Source organism: Corvus moneduloides, chromosome 4 (genome assembly GCF_009650955.1).
Source record: "Corvus moneduloides isolate bCorMon1 chromosome 4, bCorMon1.pri, whole genome shotgun sequence".
Classification (NCBI taxonomy): Eukaryota; Metazoa; Chordata; class Aves; order Passeriformes; family Corvidae; genus Corvus; species Corvus moneduloides.
In genome coordinates this window covers 4897231-4916291 of record NC_045479.1, presented here as the reverse complement: position 1 = coordinate 4916291, position 19061 = coordinate 4897231, and the positions used below count along the sequence as shown (strand labels likewise).

At 42.9% G+C, this 19061-nt stretch overlaps 1 protein-coding gene across 7 annotated transcripts in view; it reads right to left on the bottom strand.

Annotated features, from left to right (window-relative positions):
• The window catches only part of MICAL3 (microtubule associated monooxygenase, calponin and LIM domain containing 3), a 163057-nt gene that overhangs the window by 35113 nt on the left and 108883 nt on the right, over positions 1-19061 (bottom strand). For 5 of the 7 annotated variants that reach the window (XM_032107223.1, XM_032107224.1, XM_032107225.1 and 2 more), the window contains 5 exons: positions 14517-14712; positions 8694-8932; positions 7495-7584; positions 4276-4413; positions 2079-2141 (listed from right to left, as the gene is read on the bottom strand). In XM_032107223.1, the coding sequence (XP_031963114.1) occupies positions 2079-2141; positions 4276-4413; positions 7495-7584; positions 8694-8932; positions 14517-14712 (726 nt within the window). The remainder of the gene's footprint in view (positions 1-2078; positions 2142-4275; positions 4414-7494; positions 7585-8693; positions 8933-14516; positions 14713-19061) is intronic. The other 2 variants (XM_032107229.1, XM_032107230.1) reach the window with 1 other exon arrangement.

The window sequence follows — 19061 nt, the reverse complement described above, 5'->3', positions numbered from 1 at the left end:
CACAGCCAGCATGTCTTATGAGGCAATTTGCCAATTTTACACATAGGATACAGCTCTATACCAATGATAAGAGATGTTTATAACTACCTTGATTGCACCTGTACCAGTAACCCAAGTGGTGCAAGTCTCTAGGCCTGAACATGCAGTGTCACACTGTCCTCCTGAGGAGGGCACCAGGCACAGCTCCCAGCAGTGAATTCCCAGGGGAGGGCTGGAGGCTGTTTCCAGCCCAAATGCAGCCCCCTGATTCTGGATGGCACAAGTTAAGCCATGTGGGAATGAACCATGGTGGGCCAGCTTCCTCCCGAGTCAGGGAGCAGGATCTGATCCTTTGGTTTTTTACTAGTGACTCTTGGAACTATTTCTATCACTGCTAATTAAGACAATCTTGAAAACAAACTAACCCTCCCTAAAACTGAGGTCTTGCAGCCTCTCCCTTAATAAGGGTGTTTGCTTATTTCAAAACAGCCTTCAGCAGGTGGTTTGTCTTCTTCCTTCAACCTGAGAACTTTCTTTTTTTCATGCTCTGTAGTATTATTCAGACAGAAATGTATGGACTAGTTTATTTTGTCAGCTACTCTGAAAAGGCAGTTCCACTCGTGTGATCACGTACGGGCCTATTCCTTTACATCAGAGGATTATCAAATCCAGACCCTCACCAATGCCAAGCACAGGAAAACTTAATCATGTGGCAAAGGCTGGACTGCCCACAGGAGCATTTATAAATCTACTGAACAAAATCAAACCATACTCCAGTTTGATTGCTGCTTAGGTACGCAATAGCTTATGTTATTCTGGAAATGATAATGTCATGGAATGGCTTTATGGTAACAGCAAATGTGAGTAATCTTAATCAAAACTTGCAAAAAACATGATTGATGTTAAGAATATCTGAATCCACAATTATGTATGTGTGGGTCTTCAGATCCGGAAACCATGAATGAACGTGACACACACAGATTGTGTTGGAGAGAGAGGAGAAAATCAGGTTTTAAATAGGTTGATACACAAAAACTCAATGGAAGATTACAGATGCATCAATAAGTAACAACTTGGTGCAAGGGTGGATCCCCTTCTGAGGGACACGGAAAGCTTGCAGGTGGCTGGTTATATTATACATATACTGTGCATATACATATATGCAGTTAGGGTAAGGAGCAAGAGGCCAAAAGCTGTCACACAGTAACTCGGAAGTTACACACTACGGCAGCCAGAAACTGGGATCAGCACTTGGTTCGTATTAGCTGGCAGCTGTGAGCAGCCTGCATCGTGTGCAGACATCTTGTAAACACTGCTGACTTGCCAAAGCAGCAGCAGAAGCGAAGTTTAAAAGGCAAGCTGGCTATTCTGATGTGCCAAAGCAACTCAGCTGTAGGTCAACTACCTAGCACAGACTCTTCCACTGATTTAGACACCTTCACAGCTTTACACAATGTACTCCCTCACTGTCATCCCAGAATCTTCAGGCTCATCAGTTTGTAAGAGAGCTTAGAGGACCACACAAAAAGAATCAGCTGAGCTCTGCCACCCTTCAACATTCTTGAGGCTTTCCTGAATAACGTGAATGCCAGGTCAAAGGAGACACAACAACCACTATTCCTAAAGACCTTAGCTTCGACTTATTCTTCTTTCCCGTTTTCTTCACCACATAACTACAGTTTGCAGCTGCTACAGAGAAGTGCACTTGCTTTAAGCACTCTCTGGCACTTAAGCTTTCAACTGCAAGAAAGCCCCATGTTCCTTTACTCTAGGGGCTGGGGGAAGAAAAACCGGTCCCATCTTCAGTTTACAAAGCAAATCAAAGCACTCAGCTAGATCCCTCCTCCATGATTCCACCCAGGATGAGCTGTCTTTGGCCTGCCTTCAGAGGGGTTACGATGAGTGTGGAGTTCATGCGAGAAGGGGCTGCCTGAGCAAGGCGGACATGCACACTCCCCTTCCCCCCTCCACGTCCACTCATGCAGTAGCGACAGGGCCGTAAGTTCCAGGGTTAAGGTACCAGCTCAGCTGCTGAAGGCACGGAGAAGAGACGGGCAGGGTTATTGTGCATTGGAATACATAGAACATCACCAAACTACCTCCAGGGACCGTCTCCAGCCACGCCTGTACCGCCTCATGGCGTACGGAGGGAAGGTCGGATGCTGAATTTAAAAAACAATAAATTGTAAGAAACCAAAATTAGACCATCAGTCAGTGTCTAAAACAGAAGAGTGACAGAGGGAAACTTTTCAGTAGCAAATACAGGAATAAAACCTATGAAATTTCAAACAACCAGCTCCAGGCTTGAGAATTAAATCAAGATAACACACAGATGTCAGGGGCCTAATCTTCCTTTTGAATCTGTAATGTCAGAGGAAACATGTGTGGCACAGTGAGAAGAACACTCCATCTGAACAGCAGGTTGCTGCTACTGTGCTCCCCTAGAAACTGTGCAGAGGAGGGAGACTGAGAGAAGGAAGAGCTGAGCAATGAGAGGGGTCTCAGGTGTCCCAGAAGCTGTGCTGCCCAGGGGCCCACGCCAGCAGGTGAAGAGCAGCTCCCAAAGCAAAATGAGAGGGACTCCAGGGAACTGTGACACTGTCCCAGGCTGTCACATCAAACCTCATCACTGCTGCTGCCAGTGGGCTCTCCAAACACCTCGGATCACAGAATACAGCTCCTCAGACAGGAACAATCTGCCTATTGAACTGAAGTTGAAAACTTAAGAGTGTGGCCACAAACACATATCGACAACAGCCTTTTAAATACCCAAACTGCTGATCATACCTGCACACACCTACAGCAATAGAAGAAGTTAATCACAAATCAGGATAGTCCTAGCTTGGCCCAGTTTCAGGGGACAGAAAGGAAATACTGACTCCCTTCCCGAAGGAATTTGGAAAGGCCACAAAATCAATTTTGGAAAGATCACCTGTTGCTGGCAACTGTAACAGTATGCCACAGAAAAGTAAGGATTATAAAATACAAATTAAAATAAAAAATTGGAAACCAGAGTGACACAGACCCCCAAGCAGAAGCACAAGTAACCTTAATTGTTGTAAAGTTAAGAAACCATGTTAACATTTTTTACTCCGTGTTTTTTAAACAATAATCAAGCACTCTAGAAATACTGTAAGTTTCACACAGTTGGACACAGCCTATTTCTGTGGCCGCAGTGGGAACAAAATACCCATCTCTAATTTGTAGGGAGCTGATTTCACACCAGAAAGTCCCAGTGCATTCTACAAACTGCAAATAAAAGTACAGCCAAACTGATCTGCAATTGTGTATCAAGCTAGACCAGGATTAAAAAAACAAACTACACCAAACATCTAAAACTATAAGGAAAAGATGATTATCTGGAATAGAAGAGAATCAAGTATCATGAGGTAGAGCTGCAGACTTTTTAACCTAATTTCACATTTGCTGTGAAAGTCACCCCTTCTCACAGCATATATACTCCCTCTACAATTCTGTCACCGTAGCTGCAGACTGAGAGAAGACCACTGCTCATCGACTGCATGGTGGAGTTTTATTTAAACCCACAGGTAAAGCACTTATGACATACTTACCTTAAAACACGCTGTAACACAGCCTAGAACAAGGTCAGCAGGGACTGCTGGAAGCTGCTCACATGAGATCTAGACTATAGGCATTTTCCCCCTCCAGAGTTTTCCTTTGAGTAACTGACAGCTTGCATCTCACATTCAAGGTAGATACACTGTCAAATCTTACACACAGCGAGTCAAACCCCCACTGATCAGATTTGCAAGCCCTTTGACTCCCACCATTCCCTGCTAATACCAGAGGCAGTTACATACTTGAAAAAGAAGCTGCAGAGAAATATGCTCCATACAGAAGCTGACCCTGTTCAATCTTTGTTCTAGTAGCTACACAACGCAGCCCCTCAGTTTTCCCTAAAAAGTGTAGAGTCCTCACTGACACAAAAAGCACGAGACTACTACCACTGGCATCCCTAGTCAGTTACAGAGGGCTGATTGCCAGCACTACCAAATTGTGTGTGGTGAGGACAAATGCTATGGACTCAAAGCAGGCAGACAAATAGGTCAGAAGTCACAGAGTCACGGAGCTCAGAAAGCAGCAATTTTAAACACACACTGACCTGAAAAGCAAAATGTTTAACCAAGTGTAATTTCAGTGCAATTTGAAAGTAGTTCCTTTCAATCACTGCTGCCCCTGCTGAAGTCACTGCTCTTGAAGGGCGCAGAAGCAACAGAGTTAAACAGCTGCAACTGTGATCCAAGAACTGATGGTGTGGGACTTGGGGGAGATTACCTCTGGAGGTGGAGGACTTTGAGGCTGAGACCATTTTTTCCTCCTCCTCTTTTTCACGGATGTGTGTCCAGTGCACATCTGCCAGGATCTCCAGAGGATCAACCGGATTTACAATCTGCTGCAGCCTAAGGTTTCCAGCTAGCAGGAGGAGGGCAATGGCATAACAGGTTGCAGGCGGGGTGTATGAAGGGCAGGGAGGAAAAGATGGGAGAACAGTGGAAAGGAAAGGTAGCACATCATAGGAAAGGAAATAAGAAAAGAAAATATTATTGGCTAAGGTCAGTTTGCAAGACAGACAGAAAAAGCTCAGCATTGTGTGTGCACGCATACACCAATACAGCGCTCCTCAGGCTTCCCATCAAAGCTGAATAACGCCATTCCAAAGGCAGAGGGATGCTACTAAAACCATCTTTAGAGATCATGTCTGCTGCAAGAAGCTTCCCTGAAATGAAAGACGTTCTCTGGGTGTCCGACAGTACATGGTATGTAAATACCAATTTAGCAGAAATTTCCAGCTCCTTCAGCCCATTCATTATGATTACTGCCAAAGATGTATTGCTGCTGAAGGGGAGGGACAATCTCCATCTGATTGATGCACCAAGACAAAAGGTTTTTCATTCCCCACTACTGGGTTAGATACTTCTTTCTAGGCTGGGTACACACTTCTTTGTGAATTAAGTAACATGATGGATTGGAGAGTTTCATATATGTATGTGCATATGAACACATGGGCACATGCTAATTTTAGCACCTAAAACACCTCTTTGTTTACTCCTGGCTCTTTTGTACTGACTTGCTCAAAGGGAGAATACTTTTCTGAAGGGTAACAGCATTTTGGTTGTGACTTAACAGCTCCCCAGCAGGGAATTCCTGTCGCACAAATTACTCTGTTTAAGAGAAATTGCATTACTCCTCAAACCCCTGCCTACACAAAGCTTAGCTACTTATGGAATGTCAAAGAGAACAATGGGCACCTAAAGCCATTGATGAGCTTGTTTAACTTTTGCAGAATAGCTGCCTTGGGAGCACTTACTCTGAGGTATTAAATTTATAGACCCTGTCTCTATTGCTGTCTGCTCTGGGACAGTAACTCATAATTCATTTATCCATAATAAAATGGACAGGTGTTCACCTGTTCACTGTCTGCAGGAGGGTCTTCCAAAGAAAATGTCTTAACCTGGAAGGAAAATGCCCACTTACTTTATAAAGCAGGAAGTCAATTTTCACAACTGTATTACCACTGAGTAGGGCAAAGCACTGCTGCAGCTCTTTAGAACCTCAAAAGCAGTTAGATTTTCATACGGTGCTCGAGTGTTTGAAGGAAACAAGACACATTAGCAGCATTTAGAGCTTGCGCTCATTATTTCCTGCTGTCTCATTTTAACAAGTTCCTCTCTCCCAGCCATGTTTTCCCCAGACATGACAAAGTGTTTGGGATTTCCGTTTCAGGAATGACTACGTGTGAGATTTGGCATTAAAACCGCAGAAGAAACAGGCAGAAGGAACTGCAGGAAGGACAGAATCAGCAGACGGTTATTAAAGGGAAAAGGGCTCAGAGGCACAAACTCAAATGCAGAGCAGGATTCACAACGTAGCCAAGTATTCTGCAGCTTTATGTCTCTTTTGCCTCACAGAGAGTTTTTGTATCAATTGGCACAACCACATGGGCTACCAGCGGCACTGGACATCCTGCAGGGACAGGAACCCGGGCTGTTCCCGCTCCGTACCAAAGCACTCGCATGCAGGCCCCAGGATGAGTAGAGTTAGCGTTTGCATCGCCACACAAAGTTTTGTGTTAAAGGGTTTAGGTTTGCCAGCAATGGCTGAGAAGTACAGAGTCACTCAGCAAGGCTCGGAAAGAGCAGGTCCCACGTGATCTACATGTTTTAAAATGGATTGCTCTGGGATTTAGACCACTGTAACATACACACCTTTAGTTTCTCCACAAGCCTCTGCACCGAGGCCTGAGCCTGTCCCGTCCCTCTCACCTTCTCCAACAAATAATGAGCAGCACAGCCAGACATGAAGGGCTGCTGCTTGGCTTAGAGGCAAACCTAACACTTCTTTAATGTCTAAGTGCTTGAGAACGTCAAACAACACCTGGCACAGCCTTTCCTCAGGACTGTCTGCTAAGCTTTGCAGGAAGCTGAACATTAATTGCACTTAGATTTGGAATGGTAGCTTTCCTCCATTGCCATTGTAGCACCCACCAGCACTTTATAAGCTGTGGGCTGGCTCAATGTTTTCACTTCATTGGAATAAGGAGCCACCTGCAAACCAGCTCCTTAAGAGTCAGGTCTGAAGCACTCTAGCAACTGCAACAGGGGGAACTTCTCCAGGGATGCCCTTCAGCCACCTTACTAATACTTCTCATTCTTATCACAGAAGAGTTAAATGGCAAAAAAATTATAACACTTCCACTTTTTTTTCTCTTGAGAAAAAAAAAAGTTAGTTGGAAGCTAAGCTACTGTTATTACAATAATAAACTGCAAAATATGCAGTCTGACAACTGCATATGCCCCCTTACATGCAGAAAGGCACTTGGATTTTCCTCTTATGTATTCTGGCTCTAATGAACCACAGGGAGGGAATCAGAGATTAACAAGCTATTAGGACCAAGTGTTACAAAAAAACCCAACTATTAAAAATAAACTGCAAGAAAATGCATCATGGAAAATGACACAACCAGTTAGATTTGAATGTCTGATTAATTTTATGACCATTATGTAACTGTTTGAAGAATCTTGAGGGATTGCTGTAGCTTGATTAGTTGCCTTCCAGACTCTCCCCACAGACAGACACACACAGAGGACAACAAAAAAAGCAAATTTACTGGCACAAGCAGTCTAAAGGCAGTACTTCTGATGTGTCCCATGTGTCTGAGATAATGCACAGGTGCAAGCAGTCTGCATGTATAGAACAAATCTGGAACTCCTTATTACCTGGGGGTCACTGCTCATGCAAATTACAGTAGCAAATTGTCCAGGTTTTCTAGACATCCTGAGGTACTCAGCAGCTTTATCACCTGCCTAAAACAGTGGCAATGACAGATCTGATTTATGGCACTTGAACCACGAGATGAACAACAGCTACTGAATCGGTTTTGAGGGAGCTGGTAACGCAATTAAATAAAACACAGAAACTCTTCATGTGGGACCTGCTCTTTAATACATTCCCTGCTCCTTTGGGGAAGTGGAAGTGGAGATGGTGTACGGGTACCTTTCTGTGTACCCGAGTCCTCTTCATCTGAGAGATGTTGAAGCCAGAGGCCTTGCTGCAGCTCTCTCTCCCAAGGGTTATACTCCCCCTCTACAGCAGAGGGAAGCACACATCCACATTTAACACCAGACACGCGTGTACACACACAAGCCATGGAGAGAGGGAAAGAGAGAAACAGAGAGGACAGGATCAGAAAGAGAGACTGTCTGGAAATGCAGCAACTCCCCGTACTCCCGCTGTATCCAAAGTGCCTGACAGGAAAACTGCTGGAATGAAACAACATCCGTCCAAGAGCACCACAGCTCAGCAGACTGAACACACGACATGCATGTTACCATACTTATAAAGAAGTCTTGATTTCCACAGACTTCACTCATGAACATTCAGCTCCTACATTGAGAAAGTAGCCAAAGAGCCTGCTGAGCTCATCAATGACACTGCCACAAAGACTCACAAAACTGGACCTCTGCTTGCAGTAGGCAGCCAAAGACCTTTACGAAAAAGCTCTTTGGAGCCTACAAGTCTCCACAAAAAGGAAATGTGAGTATAAAGACAAAGACAAGAGCAGTGAAAAATTTGGCATGGTGGTGAAACACTGGAAACATGTCTATTCTGAGCACAAACTTTGCGTTTTGATGACTGAGACAAACACAGGGGAAGGAGTCTTTCCCTAAGATTTTCCACAGAAATCTTTCAAAGCTAAAATGGGAACTACCTGAACTCCCTTATTTCTCAAGGCCATCTTTTAACCAAAGAGAGCTACAAGCACCTTCTTGTGGAACATCCTGCTGACAGTGACAGGCCCCTTAGTGAGGCACTCTCAAACTGAAAACACTGCAAATACAATGCTTCCAGTTCCTGCTGTCAAAGAACAAAGGGCACATTCAAATCTAATTCCAAATAATAATAAAAACCAACCATAAACCAATACAGCAGCACTAAGCTGTGCATTGACATGCTGGCAAGCTGTAGGGAAGCATATTGTGTTGGTACTAGTACTCTAAACTGTCCTGTGGCAAAGTCCTTCAGTATCCAGAATGATCCACTTCAAGCTTTCCTTGAAAATAACCCCCTCAAAAATCAGAGCAACAAAGAAGTAAAAGAAGTAAAGTTTTCCAAGGCAAATCTTTCTCAATCTGCATGGAAAATACTCATTTTTCCCTGCTGGCTAGCAGACAGAAAGGACAAGCCAAGCTAACCTTCACTTGACTCCTCATCTTCTTCCTCTTCGTATTCCTCCTCATCATCATCATATTTGTACTCGATCTCATGATTTTGCTCAGCCTCAATCTCTTCTTCACTCTTTCCCTTCAGGAGGGCATGGATACGCACGGCCTCTTTCCATGGCACACCACCCAAGTCTGAAGGGGGTTGCTGAGGCAGCAGTAGTTCATCATCTTCCTCCTCATCTTCCTCCTCCATCTCAGATTCTGAACTACTGTAAGGTTTTAGAAAAAAAATAAACATTTTATTGCTAACAATAAATAATAGTATTAAAGATTATGAAGTCAATGTTTTCTTGATCAGTCTTAGATCACTATCAAGTCATTTCAACACACATAAGCCTGAAACATAACTAATTTTCAGCTTTCAATATTTCATAGGCCTTCTAGTGACAGCATCACCTGTGGGCTGCAGTATGGTCCTTGTCCTGTTTCTTTTAAAGAAGGTGAGGCAGCAGAAAAGTGCCTGTGAAGCCAAGTCCAAACATTTCTGCAGCATTTATTGTTACAGTTCTAGACAATTGAATACAACAGAAAGAAACTATTTTCTTCATATCACACTGCTCTGGATAAACTGGTGCAAGAGTTCTTCACAGTGTCAGAGTGCAGAAGGCCACATCTTTTGATATGGCAGCTACTGCTAAGATAGCTAAGATGATTTTGGCACTTGCTCCTGTGAACCAGAGAAGGCTTTGGGAGTAGAAAGAATACAAAACACATCAGGCAAAGGATACAGCATGTGAACTAAGCAGAGATGGAGAAAAAAAATTTACAAAATTCCTCACTTTTCTGCATCACAGACAGAAATATGTATCCAGTTAAGTACACAGTGTACATGGTGGCAGGAAACTGTAGGAAGCAGTGCAAAGATAATTACAATAATGAGCTTATTATTCCCACAGCAAAGTCTAAACCATGCAAAGCAATAAATCATTAGTGCCTTTTAGAAGTCATCTCTGTTTAATTCTAACAGTTCCTCAGCATACGCAGCAGGGGCAAGAAGTGTAACCACTTATCCAATGATATGTAATCCAGCTCACTCTGACATGCCAGAATACCTACAGGGACTGGGGAGAAAGATGGTTGCATTTGTCACTGGAAAATGAATGAAAACTACAACACACTCACAGATCCTCTCTGCAGGGTGAAAAGGTGCTCTAGCTTTGTTTTACCTTAATAGATCATTGTCATAACAGAACTGCATTTAGTAGAGCAACTGTTGGATGCTTCCCCTAGAAATCTTAAAAGGCCCAATTCATCTGACTGAAGGAGAAAACTGTTTGAGAATAATTAAAGTTTGGGTGAATAACCTGAGAACAGTATTTCTGCTACCTCCTTATGCTCAGTATCACTGGCTAACAGCCTTTGGCAGAACCCATTCCATAAAGACAATGAAAGGGAAAACCAGCAAGTGGAAAGTAATGAAGCTTACACTTCATGTAGATCTGTAACTTGTACAGATGCAGTATGATATTTACATAATTTTATTCATCTGCTTGTCTGAGAGCCTGTTTTTGATAGCGAACCTAATAAGGAAAACACTTTGTTCATGCTCTGATTGTCACACACTTCTGAACATAGGATCTTCAAATTCTCCTCACTGTTCTGCATACAAACAACATTATTTTGCTCAAATTACAACCCACTTTTTCACAGCATAGACTCAACAGTTCTTTTTAACATGCTGCTTGATTTTCCCATGTGGAATACGGAACACAAATGCTGCTGCAAGCCATGGACTTGGTGCATGGAAACCAAAGCATACTCCAAAGGCTCTATGCAGATATTGTCACAAAGATAAAAAGTGATGCTCCCCTTCTCCCTGATTTGCTTTCCCACCCCTTGGTATGGAAATAAACCTGACAGGTGCTGCATGCTGGGGGCTTGGTGTGCTGTCAATAAAGTTTAAATTGTTGCCATGGGTGCTGAACAGGATGAGCTGTTCGACCAGCTGGCTTATCTCATGGAGGAGTGACGACACAAATTCCTCACCACATAGCTCACTTTACCTTCTTTGGCTTTTATTTTATCACTTGGCTTTTGTTTGACCTTTGAACACTGAGAAATGAGAAGCTGAAAGACAGCAGTGAGAGATGGCCTGGTATAGTGAGCCTGGTATAGTTTCAACATGGAAACTCTGTGCCACAGGAATTAATTCTATAAAGCAGAAATCAAAGACCAAGGTAGGTTGCTCTATAGAATTTGCATAAGCAGTTGAGTATCTCTTCAGATTTAGTGCTGAGGAGAGGAACTGAAACCTAAGCTGTGGCAATGAATCTCTTCTCCTCCCTTGCCGTACAGACCTACACAGCACAAGCTGTCCTATGACACTCCTTTGAAAGGCCACAGGGCACGACACCAAAACTAGACATGGCAATCTGGGGCTTACTGCAACTTAAAGGCAATGAATATGGCATATAAAAGGTTTCCCACACCTCATACTACTGTGTAGTCTGGGTTTAGTTGCCTAATCGATCTTTTTTCTTACTGAAGCTTAAATAAGATTGACTCTCTTTTGAAAAATTCTACTTTGAATACTGTTTCCCATAACCTTTCTCTTCAGTGTGTGTGTGATGGGAAGCTGTGCACCAAAATGTGAGGTCTCTGCCTGATTTCCATCAGCCATCTCAGTGAACCCTGAAAGCCCAACCCATCCTTTGTATTTGTAAGAACAAAGAGTTCCCCATCCCCTCTGCCTGCTCCTAACCCTGCAGCGCTGCACCAAGACAGTGAAGATGATTAAATCAGGACCTTGGTTGGCTTGTTGCAGGAGTCAAAACTTTTTTTTTGTTGCTGAAAAAGTAGTCAGACTTCTTTTTGCAGTCTTTCTGCGACATTCCATGGAGTGGATATAGCTGGACAGAGAATATCCAATAGCTACATCACCTAGAAAATTCTCCCTCTGCTCTCTCTGATATTGGGCCCACATAGCCTTGTCCATTCTCTAAGTAAGCTGCTTGCAGTATTTGGATTTGGAACATAAACTTCCAGGTCAAACTGACAGGGAATTTGATGTATTTTCTCTTTTCTCCCTATGACAGAATGTGAGTTGCCCACACTGCTTCTCACATGTGAAATTATGCAGCACAGTCTCCTATAGACCGAAATACTCATATTGATAACAAGTTACGGGTGTGGATGTAGGACAAAGGGAAATAAATGTAACACCCTACAAGACAAAATCAAATTTGGTAACCTAATAGTGTACTGCCCTCCACCTCCAGAATCTCACAAAACACCTCCTGGAGATGACCATCAGCTTCATGCCAAAACTCCACTTTTTCTTAAACTAACTCTTGGCCTAGTAAGTCTACTGCCATTTATTGAGCAGGTCTATTGTGTCCTGATTTACTGAAATCAAGACAAAGAATAACAACAGTCAATAGGTCCATACTTTTGTTTTAGAGCTAGAAACATGTAAGGACTAGAACCCCCTGATATCATCAATGCTTATACTGCCATAGTTGATATAATTCCTAAACCTGAGCAGGTAACTAAGGGAAGACTGAGTTAAGAAAATATAGTTTGCACCTCTCACAAATAGACCAAGATTATTCAACTTCTCACACAGATCTGTATCTGCAGGTAATGCATACACAGAACATGATTGCAGGATCTAAGTTTCAGGAAACAAATACCAGCGTTTTCTGAGTTTATTTCAAGGCTACTGGACAGACTCAGAGCTGAAAAGGTAAGGGCTGCTACTGCTACAAAGACAAGTAGATGAGAAATTGTACTAAGAGATCAAGACTCTGCAAAAGTGTGTGACTGACTGTAAAGTTCAGGAGCATTCTTCCTCAAGGATTTCCTCTCAATGATTCTTGCAACAATTGTTTCCAGTATCTCTACCCGCATGGATGTGGGTCCTGGTGTGCTTGCACAGATTTTTTGCAGATAAAGAGAAATTCATGAAGGTACAACACATTTATATACCTTCATTTTATTATCATGAAGGTACAACATATTTTTCAACAGCCATAGCTATTGTTTCCCACTAATACCTCTCAGGCATTGCACCAGCATTCAGTCAGGATTACATGTGTGCCAAGCCTGAATCTGGAAACCAAACATGGTTTTGAATTGCAATGCAAAACATACAGAAAAGAACATAACTTTGGAACCCCCTTCCATGTTGTCATGGGTTAGCAAGCATAGTCCCGGAAGGGATGTCCTGGCTAAGGGGTGCTTACAGCTTCCTCTGGGACCTGACAGAACCTATCAGCTGGCCAGTTTGAATATGGACAATTCTCTAAGCCACTTAAAGTTGTGACCGCCTCTGTGATGCACACTTAAGAACAGACAAAGCCTGCCCACAGCTCTCTCTCATTTCTGTGCTGGGACAGGTGGCTGCGGGCCCCGTGTGGGGGTCAGTGGGCTCAGCCCAGGCCCTGCTCGGGCCAGGCCAGGCCGGGCCATGGCCACCCTGGAGCTGATGGGCCCTGTTCCACCTGCGGAACCCCCCCCCCCCCCCCCAGCCCTGCTGTGTGCAGACAGAGCGGCTCGGCTCCCCCTCTCCAGTGTGGCCAAGATTCAGCTGAAGCTGCCCAGCTGTCCGGCAAAGATCATGTGGCCAACAGCGATAAGTGAAATTCCAGCTGCAAGGTCTGGGTGAGATTAACCCTTTTAGTGCTGTGAAGAGCTGAAAACCTGAGGGAAGAGAAAGAGGAGATGCTTAAAGCTGAAATTCTGTTGTAAAGCTATGATGTATCAGAGTACCCATTGTAATTTCATGAAGGCATGGGCGGTGGAGTGTTCAACTTGTACTTGTGAGCAAAAGCACCTGCGCTGAGATGGGCAGATGCTGAAGCAGCTGTAATTTCATGAGAAGTTTGAACAGGGAGAGATGGAAGCAATGAGGACTTTTGCTCCAAATGGAAAAGGAGAAGACCTCAGGTCCTAGAGATGCTCCCAGAGATAGTCCTAGAGATGAAGATGAGGAGGACCCTTTACTCCCAGGGAAGGAGAAGGGCCTCTGTTCTTAGAGATGAAATGCTCCCAGAGATGGGTGAAGAAAACTCTTGTTTCTGAACGGCTCAACCTTAATATTGTACCCTAAAAACTTCAAGAGTGGACCCTCGAAAGCAGTTGTGGGAAAAGCTGCAAGTCAGGGGAAGGGACTCACATGCGAGCAGAGAACCAACCCAGGCAGCTGTCTCGTTGTGATAATGTTTTCACAGCATGGGCAAGAGAGACTCCTCTTCCTAAATGGACTGAACAAGGTTATTATGGAAGTGATAGACTGAACATCTCAAGGGTTGTCTTTTTACATTGCCAGTGGGAGAAGGGAAAAAGGTGGGGGGAGGAGAAGTGTTCTGAAGGTGTGGTATGATTTTTTTCCCCCCCTCTTTTAGGTCAGTTAATAAACTTCTTTATATTCTTTCAAGTTTGGTGCCTGCTTTGCGTTTCTCCTAATTCTTATCTCACAGAAAGTAAACAGTAATGAGTATTTTGGACCAAACTACTACAACTAAATTGGTGTTTCTGCCTGGTTACAAACCCAACCCGATACACATGCAAATGCATGTTCTGTTTGCTCAAGAGACTCACTTACCTTTGATACAATTGAAAAAGTAAATTAAAAAATCCCTTCCAATTTAGAACTTAATCTCATGGTATTATGGTGCTATAGGTGTCTTCTAACAGTAAGAAGCTATTTAGAACAGAAACTACAAGATGAAATACCCGTGTGTTTCAAAAGCTTTAGAAAGGGCAACACAGTAAATAGTTAAAGAAAAGGGAAAGGCAGGCAAAGTCAGCTGGGATGAGTGTAGAAAAAGCTGCTGGGCGATGTGTGCTCACCTGCTGGGCACATCCTCTTCTGTCCCTTTGTCCAGCACGCTGCTCAGGTTGTGCTCTGCCAGCGTCTCCTCGGGAACCTCTTCCAGCTCCTCCTCCCGCTGCAGGGAGAGCCGGTAGTTCTCCAGCTCGATGCGCTCGGGAGTGCCGCGCAGCCGCTTGGCCAGGCTGGGCTCCTCCAGCCCGTTCACGTTCGAACCTAAGAGCGAGCCAGGGAATAAACAGTAAATGCAACAGGCAGAACTGCACACTTCTGAGAAAACTGAGCGATTGGGAGAAAAGGGGCACGAGGCAGAGGGAGGTAAATAAAGAGAGAATACCTTATGTCATTATCCTGTTCGCCACTACTGGGAAGCCAGACTGCAAAAGGGAATCTTAGTGGTTTTGGCTAATAAATGCTAAAAAGAATGTTAAATGTCCTAGTTGAGAGAGGAAATAGGGTCATTTTAGCTGCAAAAGTTAGAGATACAATGAAGTCTATGTGGTAAGTAGTGAGGAAGGCCTGGGCACAGGCTGGATGTATTATCTGAGACACAGCAGGAATGCTGTGGGGCAATCCTGCTGCATGTTAAAACTGTTACCAGCCAAGGGAAATCTACAGAGTGAAGGAGCAAGACAATACTGTTACTACTTAAAGATGAGGGAAGGAATTGAAAAGGCCCATTTGGAGCAAGTTTTAAAACTTTTTATAGACTTGAATTGATTTACTTTTTAATCAGAATTTGTAATGAAATTAATCACAGGGAAAAAGCTCAGAGAGACAGGCAAGCAAAAATCCCAGAAATCCCAAAAAATTGCAAGGATATGTGAACAAGACAGTTGGAGAAAAGTACTGAGAAGCTTCACTCACAGTAGCACTCAATGAATTCTATTCTATCCTGCTTTCATCCATTTATTTTTTAAATTGTAATATTTTAGCTTGAATAGCATGCCTCTGCTGACCCCTTACCCAGCTTACTATTCACAGAGCCCATTATTTCCATGCTTTTGTTTTGCTTTGCTGAACAAGCCAACCTTCTTCTCACAAGATAAGCTCTTCAGTGCACTGATCATCCCCTAGGTCTCTGCACCTGTCCCAGTTTGGATTAATCTTTCCAGAACCTGAGTGATTAAAGCTGAACGTGGCTTTCCAGATGAGGCCTTATCAGTGTAACAAACAACCCTGCCACAAATCTCTCATCTGATTCATGCTGAGAACACACCTGCCTATTTATATGCCACATAATACCGGTGGCTTACGATGTTTAGATCTTTCTCCTTCTTTGTTTCAACTGATAAGCACTCTGTTGGTAGCCAAAATTCTCAACATCTTCTCAGTGCATGAGCTGGTACTTTCCATTATTACATTGCTAAGTTTAATCTTACAGCTGGCAACATTTTGCAGTTCTTAGTGAACGATGTGCCTGTCCTCCTCTGCATTGATGAGGGTTTGAAATGCTGCCTCAGCACTGAATTGCATTAGCAAATATTTTCCTTTTTTTTTTTTTTTGGGCCGGTAACCTTAGTGACAGTATTACAAAGATCAGTCCCTAGATCACTTTTTGGGACACTGCACAGTCTGTAGGTGACATCCAACCCCATTATTTCCTTCTTTAATAAAACCTCTCATCTCTAATTCAGGCCAACTTCTTAGTTACTCACACTTCATGTACTACTCCCCCATTTTATCCAGTTCCAATAATTATTTCCATGTGTCAGCATTCCTGTGCTTTACTCAAGTCCAGACAGTTTAAATGCACTACAGTTTCCCTCATGGAGGTATCAGTTTGACAAAAGCTGTCAAACCAGTCCAGCACAGTCTCTGGTGAAGCCATGTCACATTTTATAGCACTTACCTGCATGAGGTCAAAGGACTTCCCTTGCAGAACTAGCAGGTTTTAGTTATTCCTTAAAAAGTGTTATACCTACTGTTTAACTGATATGTACTTGTTCAGATCAGCTTTTAAAGTTTTTTGTTAGTTTTGTTTTCTTTTTAGTTTTTTTATCTGCAGGACATACTTCTGTTACCCAGTGGTCACATAGTACTGCCCGAATTAGACAGTCAAAGTACATCAGGATAGCTTGATTTCATCACAGATGGTTACCACAAAGCTCACAATTTCATTTTACACCTCTTCCACTCTTCTGAGACAAAGACTATTTGCTTCACTGTATTAGTCCTCATTTCCCAATCTTGCTGCACACTCTTTTGCTCCCATGTCTGATTGACTACACATAAAATTGCATTTTATGTCAGCTCCATCTTCACTATGAACTCACTTCTACTTTCCCTTACCTTGCTTTTACTTATATGCTTAAGAAATAGAGCTCTTTGCTTTGCTTTCCTTTGTGAAGTCTAAGCCAGCATGAGCTTTGGCAACATTTACTTTATCCTCACACATTTTAACCTCCAAGACAGTTTTTGTTTCCTTTCTTCAGCCTTTGTAGTTTCTCACTTTATTCCTAACAGGTTTTTTTTCAGGACAGCCACTCACTCAGTACCACCTTTGTATTTCACACAAAATTACACAGGTCTTTACATAATTAGTGGCATCTATTTCCAGCCCCCCTCCTGAAAGATGAAATCTCAAAGACGACTGCCAGAAGTGTTTTTCTCTCTTTGTTAGTACGATTTAATCCTTCTGTGATGTGGGCAAGTGGCTGTCATGCTTTTTGCTGGAACTACAGAGCTTCTTCATGGTATAAACAAATAAGCTTGGTCAGGTGGCAGGTGGGAACACCGCCTTGCATTTCCAGGGATACTGTGGTCTCCACCATTTGCTGCTGCTAAGTCTCCTGTTGTGCTTTGATTTGCAAAGTTTAGAGGAACTGGACTGCCTTTTTCACTGGGATTCACATTTCATTTCATTCTCTCTCTTGACGGTGATACCAACTCGGCCAAATCTATTTTTGCAATCCGTGTTACATTCCCCAGCCCTGAGTTCACAGTAACAGGGGAACTGACCTCGAATTTTGCTCTGCCACTTTGGCTGACAGTGAAGAAACATTGGACTCTGGGTAACACAGTAACACCAAGGTCAGGGAAAACAAACAAGGAATATACTGAAATAATGATAAAATTAAAAAAGGGTTTGTACTAGTCAGAACTCTTTATACACACAGAGCTGTCAGCAAGCTCAGCTGCTTTAACAGGAACATCTTTCCACAAGCTGTTTTTAACTTATTCTCTTCTGATGCAAACCCTGACATAGCTACAAAGTTCGCAAGAAGAAAAAGAACTCTGAAAACCAAAGAGCAAGAACTTTTATCCATCTGACATTATTTCACTCCTTTTGTTTTCTAACTATTTTAGGGGCTTTTTGTCAGCCTTTTCAAAGCAAAAAAAAAACCCAAACCAACCAACCAAGCAAAAAATAATCACCATATAATTAAATTAAATGGAATAGAGTTCTTAAAAAAAAGGTTGTTTCAGTACTCCAATATCTAGTGTGGGGAGAAAGTCTGGCAGCAAACACTGTAAGGTAGAAAAGGACTGAAAATCAAGCTGACATCTGTTTATCTGCATTTCATGAACACACATGATCCTTCAGGTAAGTTTTTCAAAACACAAATCATCACTGCCCTTCTCATCACAAAGACCCAGCGTGACTGGTACACAGAGAATCAAACAAATTCTATTACAGCACAAGCTCTAAGTGGGAGTGACTCAGTGCAACTGTGCTAAAAATCTTAAAAGATGGAAAATCAGCCTGAACTTTAATGCAAAAAGATGTGCTCAAGCCAAGATGTCCTGTGAGCTTGACAAGCACTCCGTGCTTCAAAGTCTCAGAGTTGGAAGGGCACTTCCAGTATTTCCTCTAATTCATTTATATATCCATACACTTGAGATGCAAGAATGGTCACATCCCTCCACTTCACTCTGCCAAGAAAACAGCTCTGCATCAGAGGATATAATACAGAAACTCCCCTGATTACCAATCTAAGCATGGGATTTCTAGGAATTTGCACTACATGGACCATTTAACCTACTTCACCTATTAGTTTTGTTTCTAAAAGATGCCTGTTTCTAAAAGATGCCACGCATTTAGCCCACCTGGCTGTCCGCAAAGCCACGGTCCAGCTTATTACCAAATATGAAACAAGAGAAATGCTACTGATAGCCAACTCTCTGCACCGTGAAGCCATCGGCTGCCAGAAGGAAAAGCACTGCACAAACTTATGTGAGATGAAATAAGTGTGAGACACAGGTATCACTGAAGTGTTCAGACGATGGACAATTTCCCCACTTTATGCTATAAAATTCACACCAACTAATTTGATGCTACAAGAAAAAAAACCATAAAAATAGTACAATAAAAATATAAATAAGACTGAGAGATTGCCTACTCTCATTTCTCCCTCATATATATATGGTGCTAAATGCATGGGCAAAGTCTATTCCAATGCAGTTCTTGCAGACTTGAAGTTCCTCTGGAGGGGAAAGCTGCCTCTCTCCAGTCAATCTACTGTATTCCCCTGACTGTTTTGTAGCTTGCTGGCAGAAGACAGCTACAGAGTGCACTCAGCCAGTACCTGAGCTCCTACTTGGTCACTGCATCTGGGCCCACA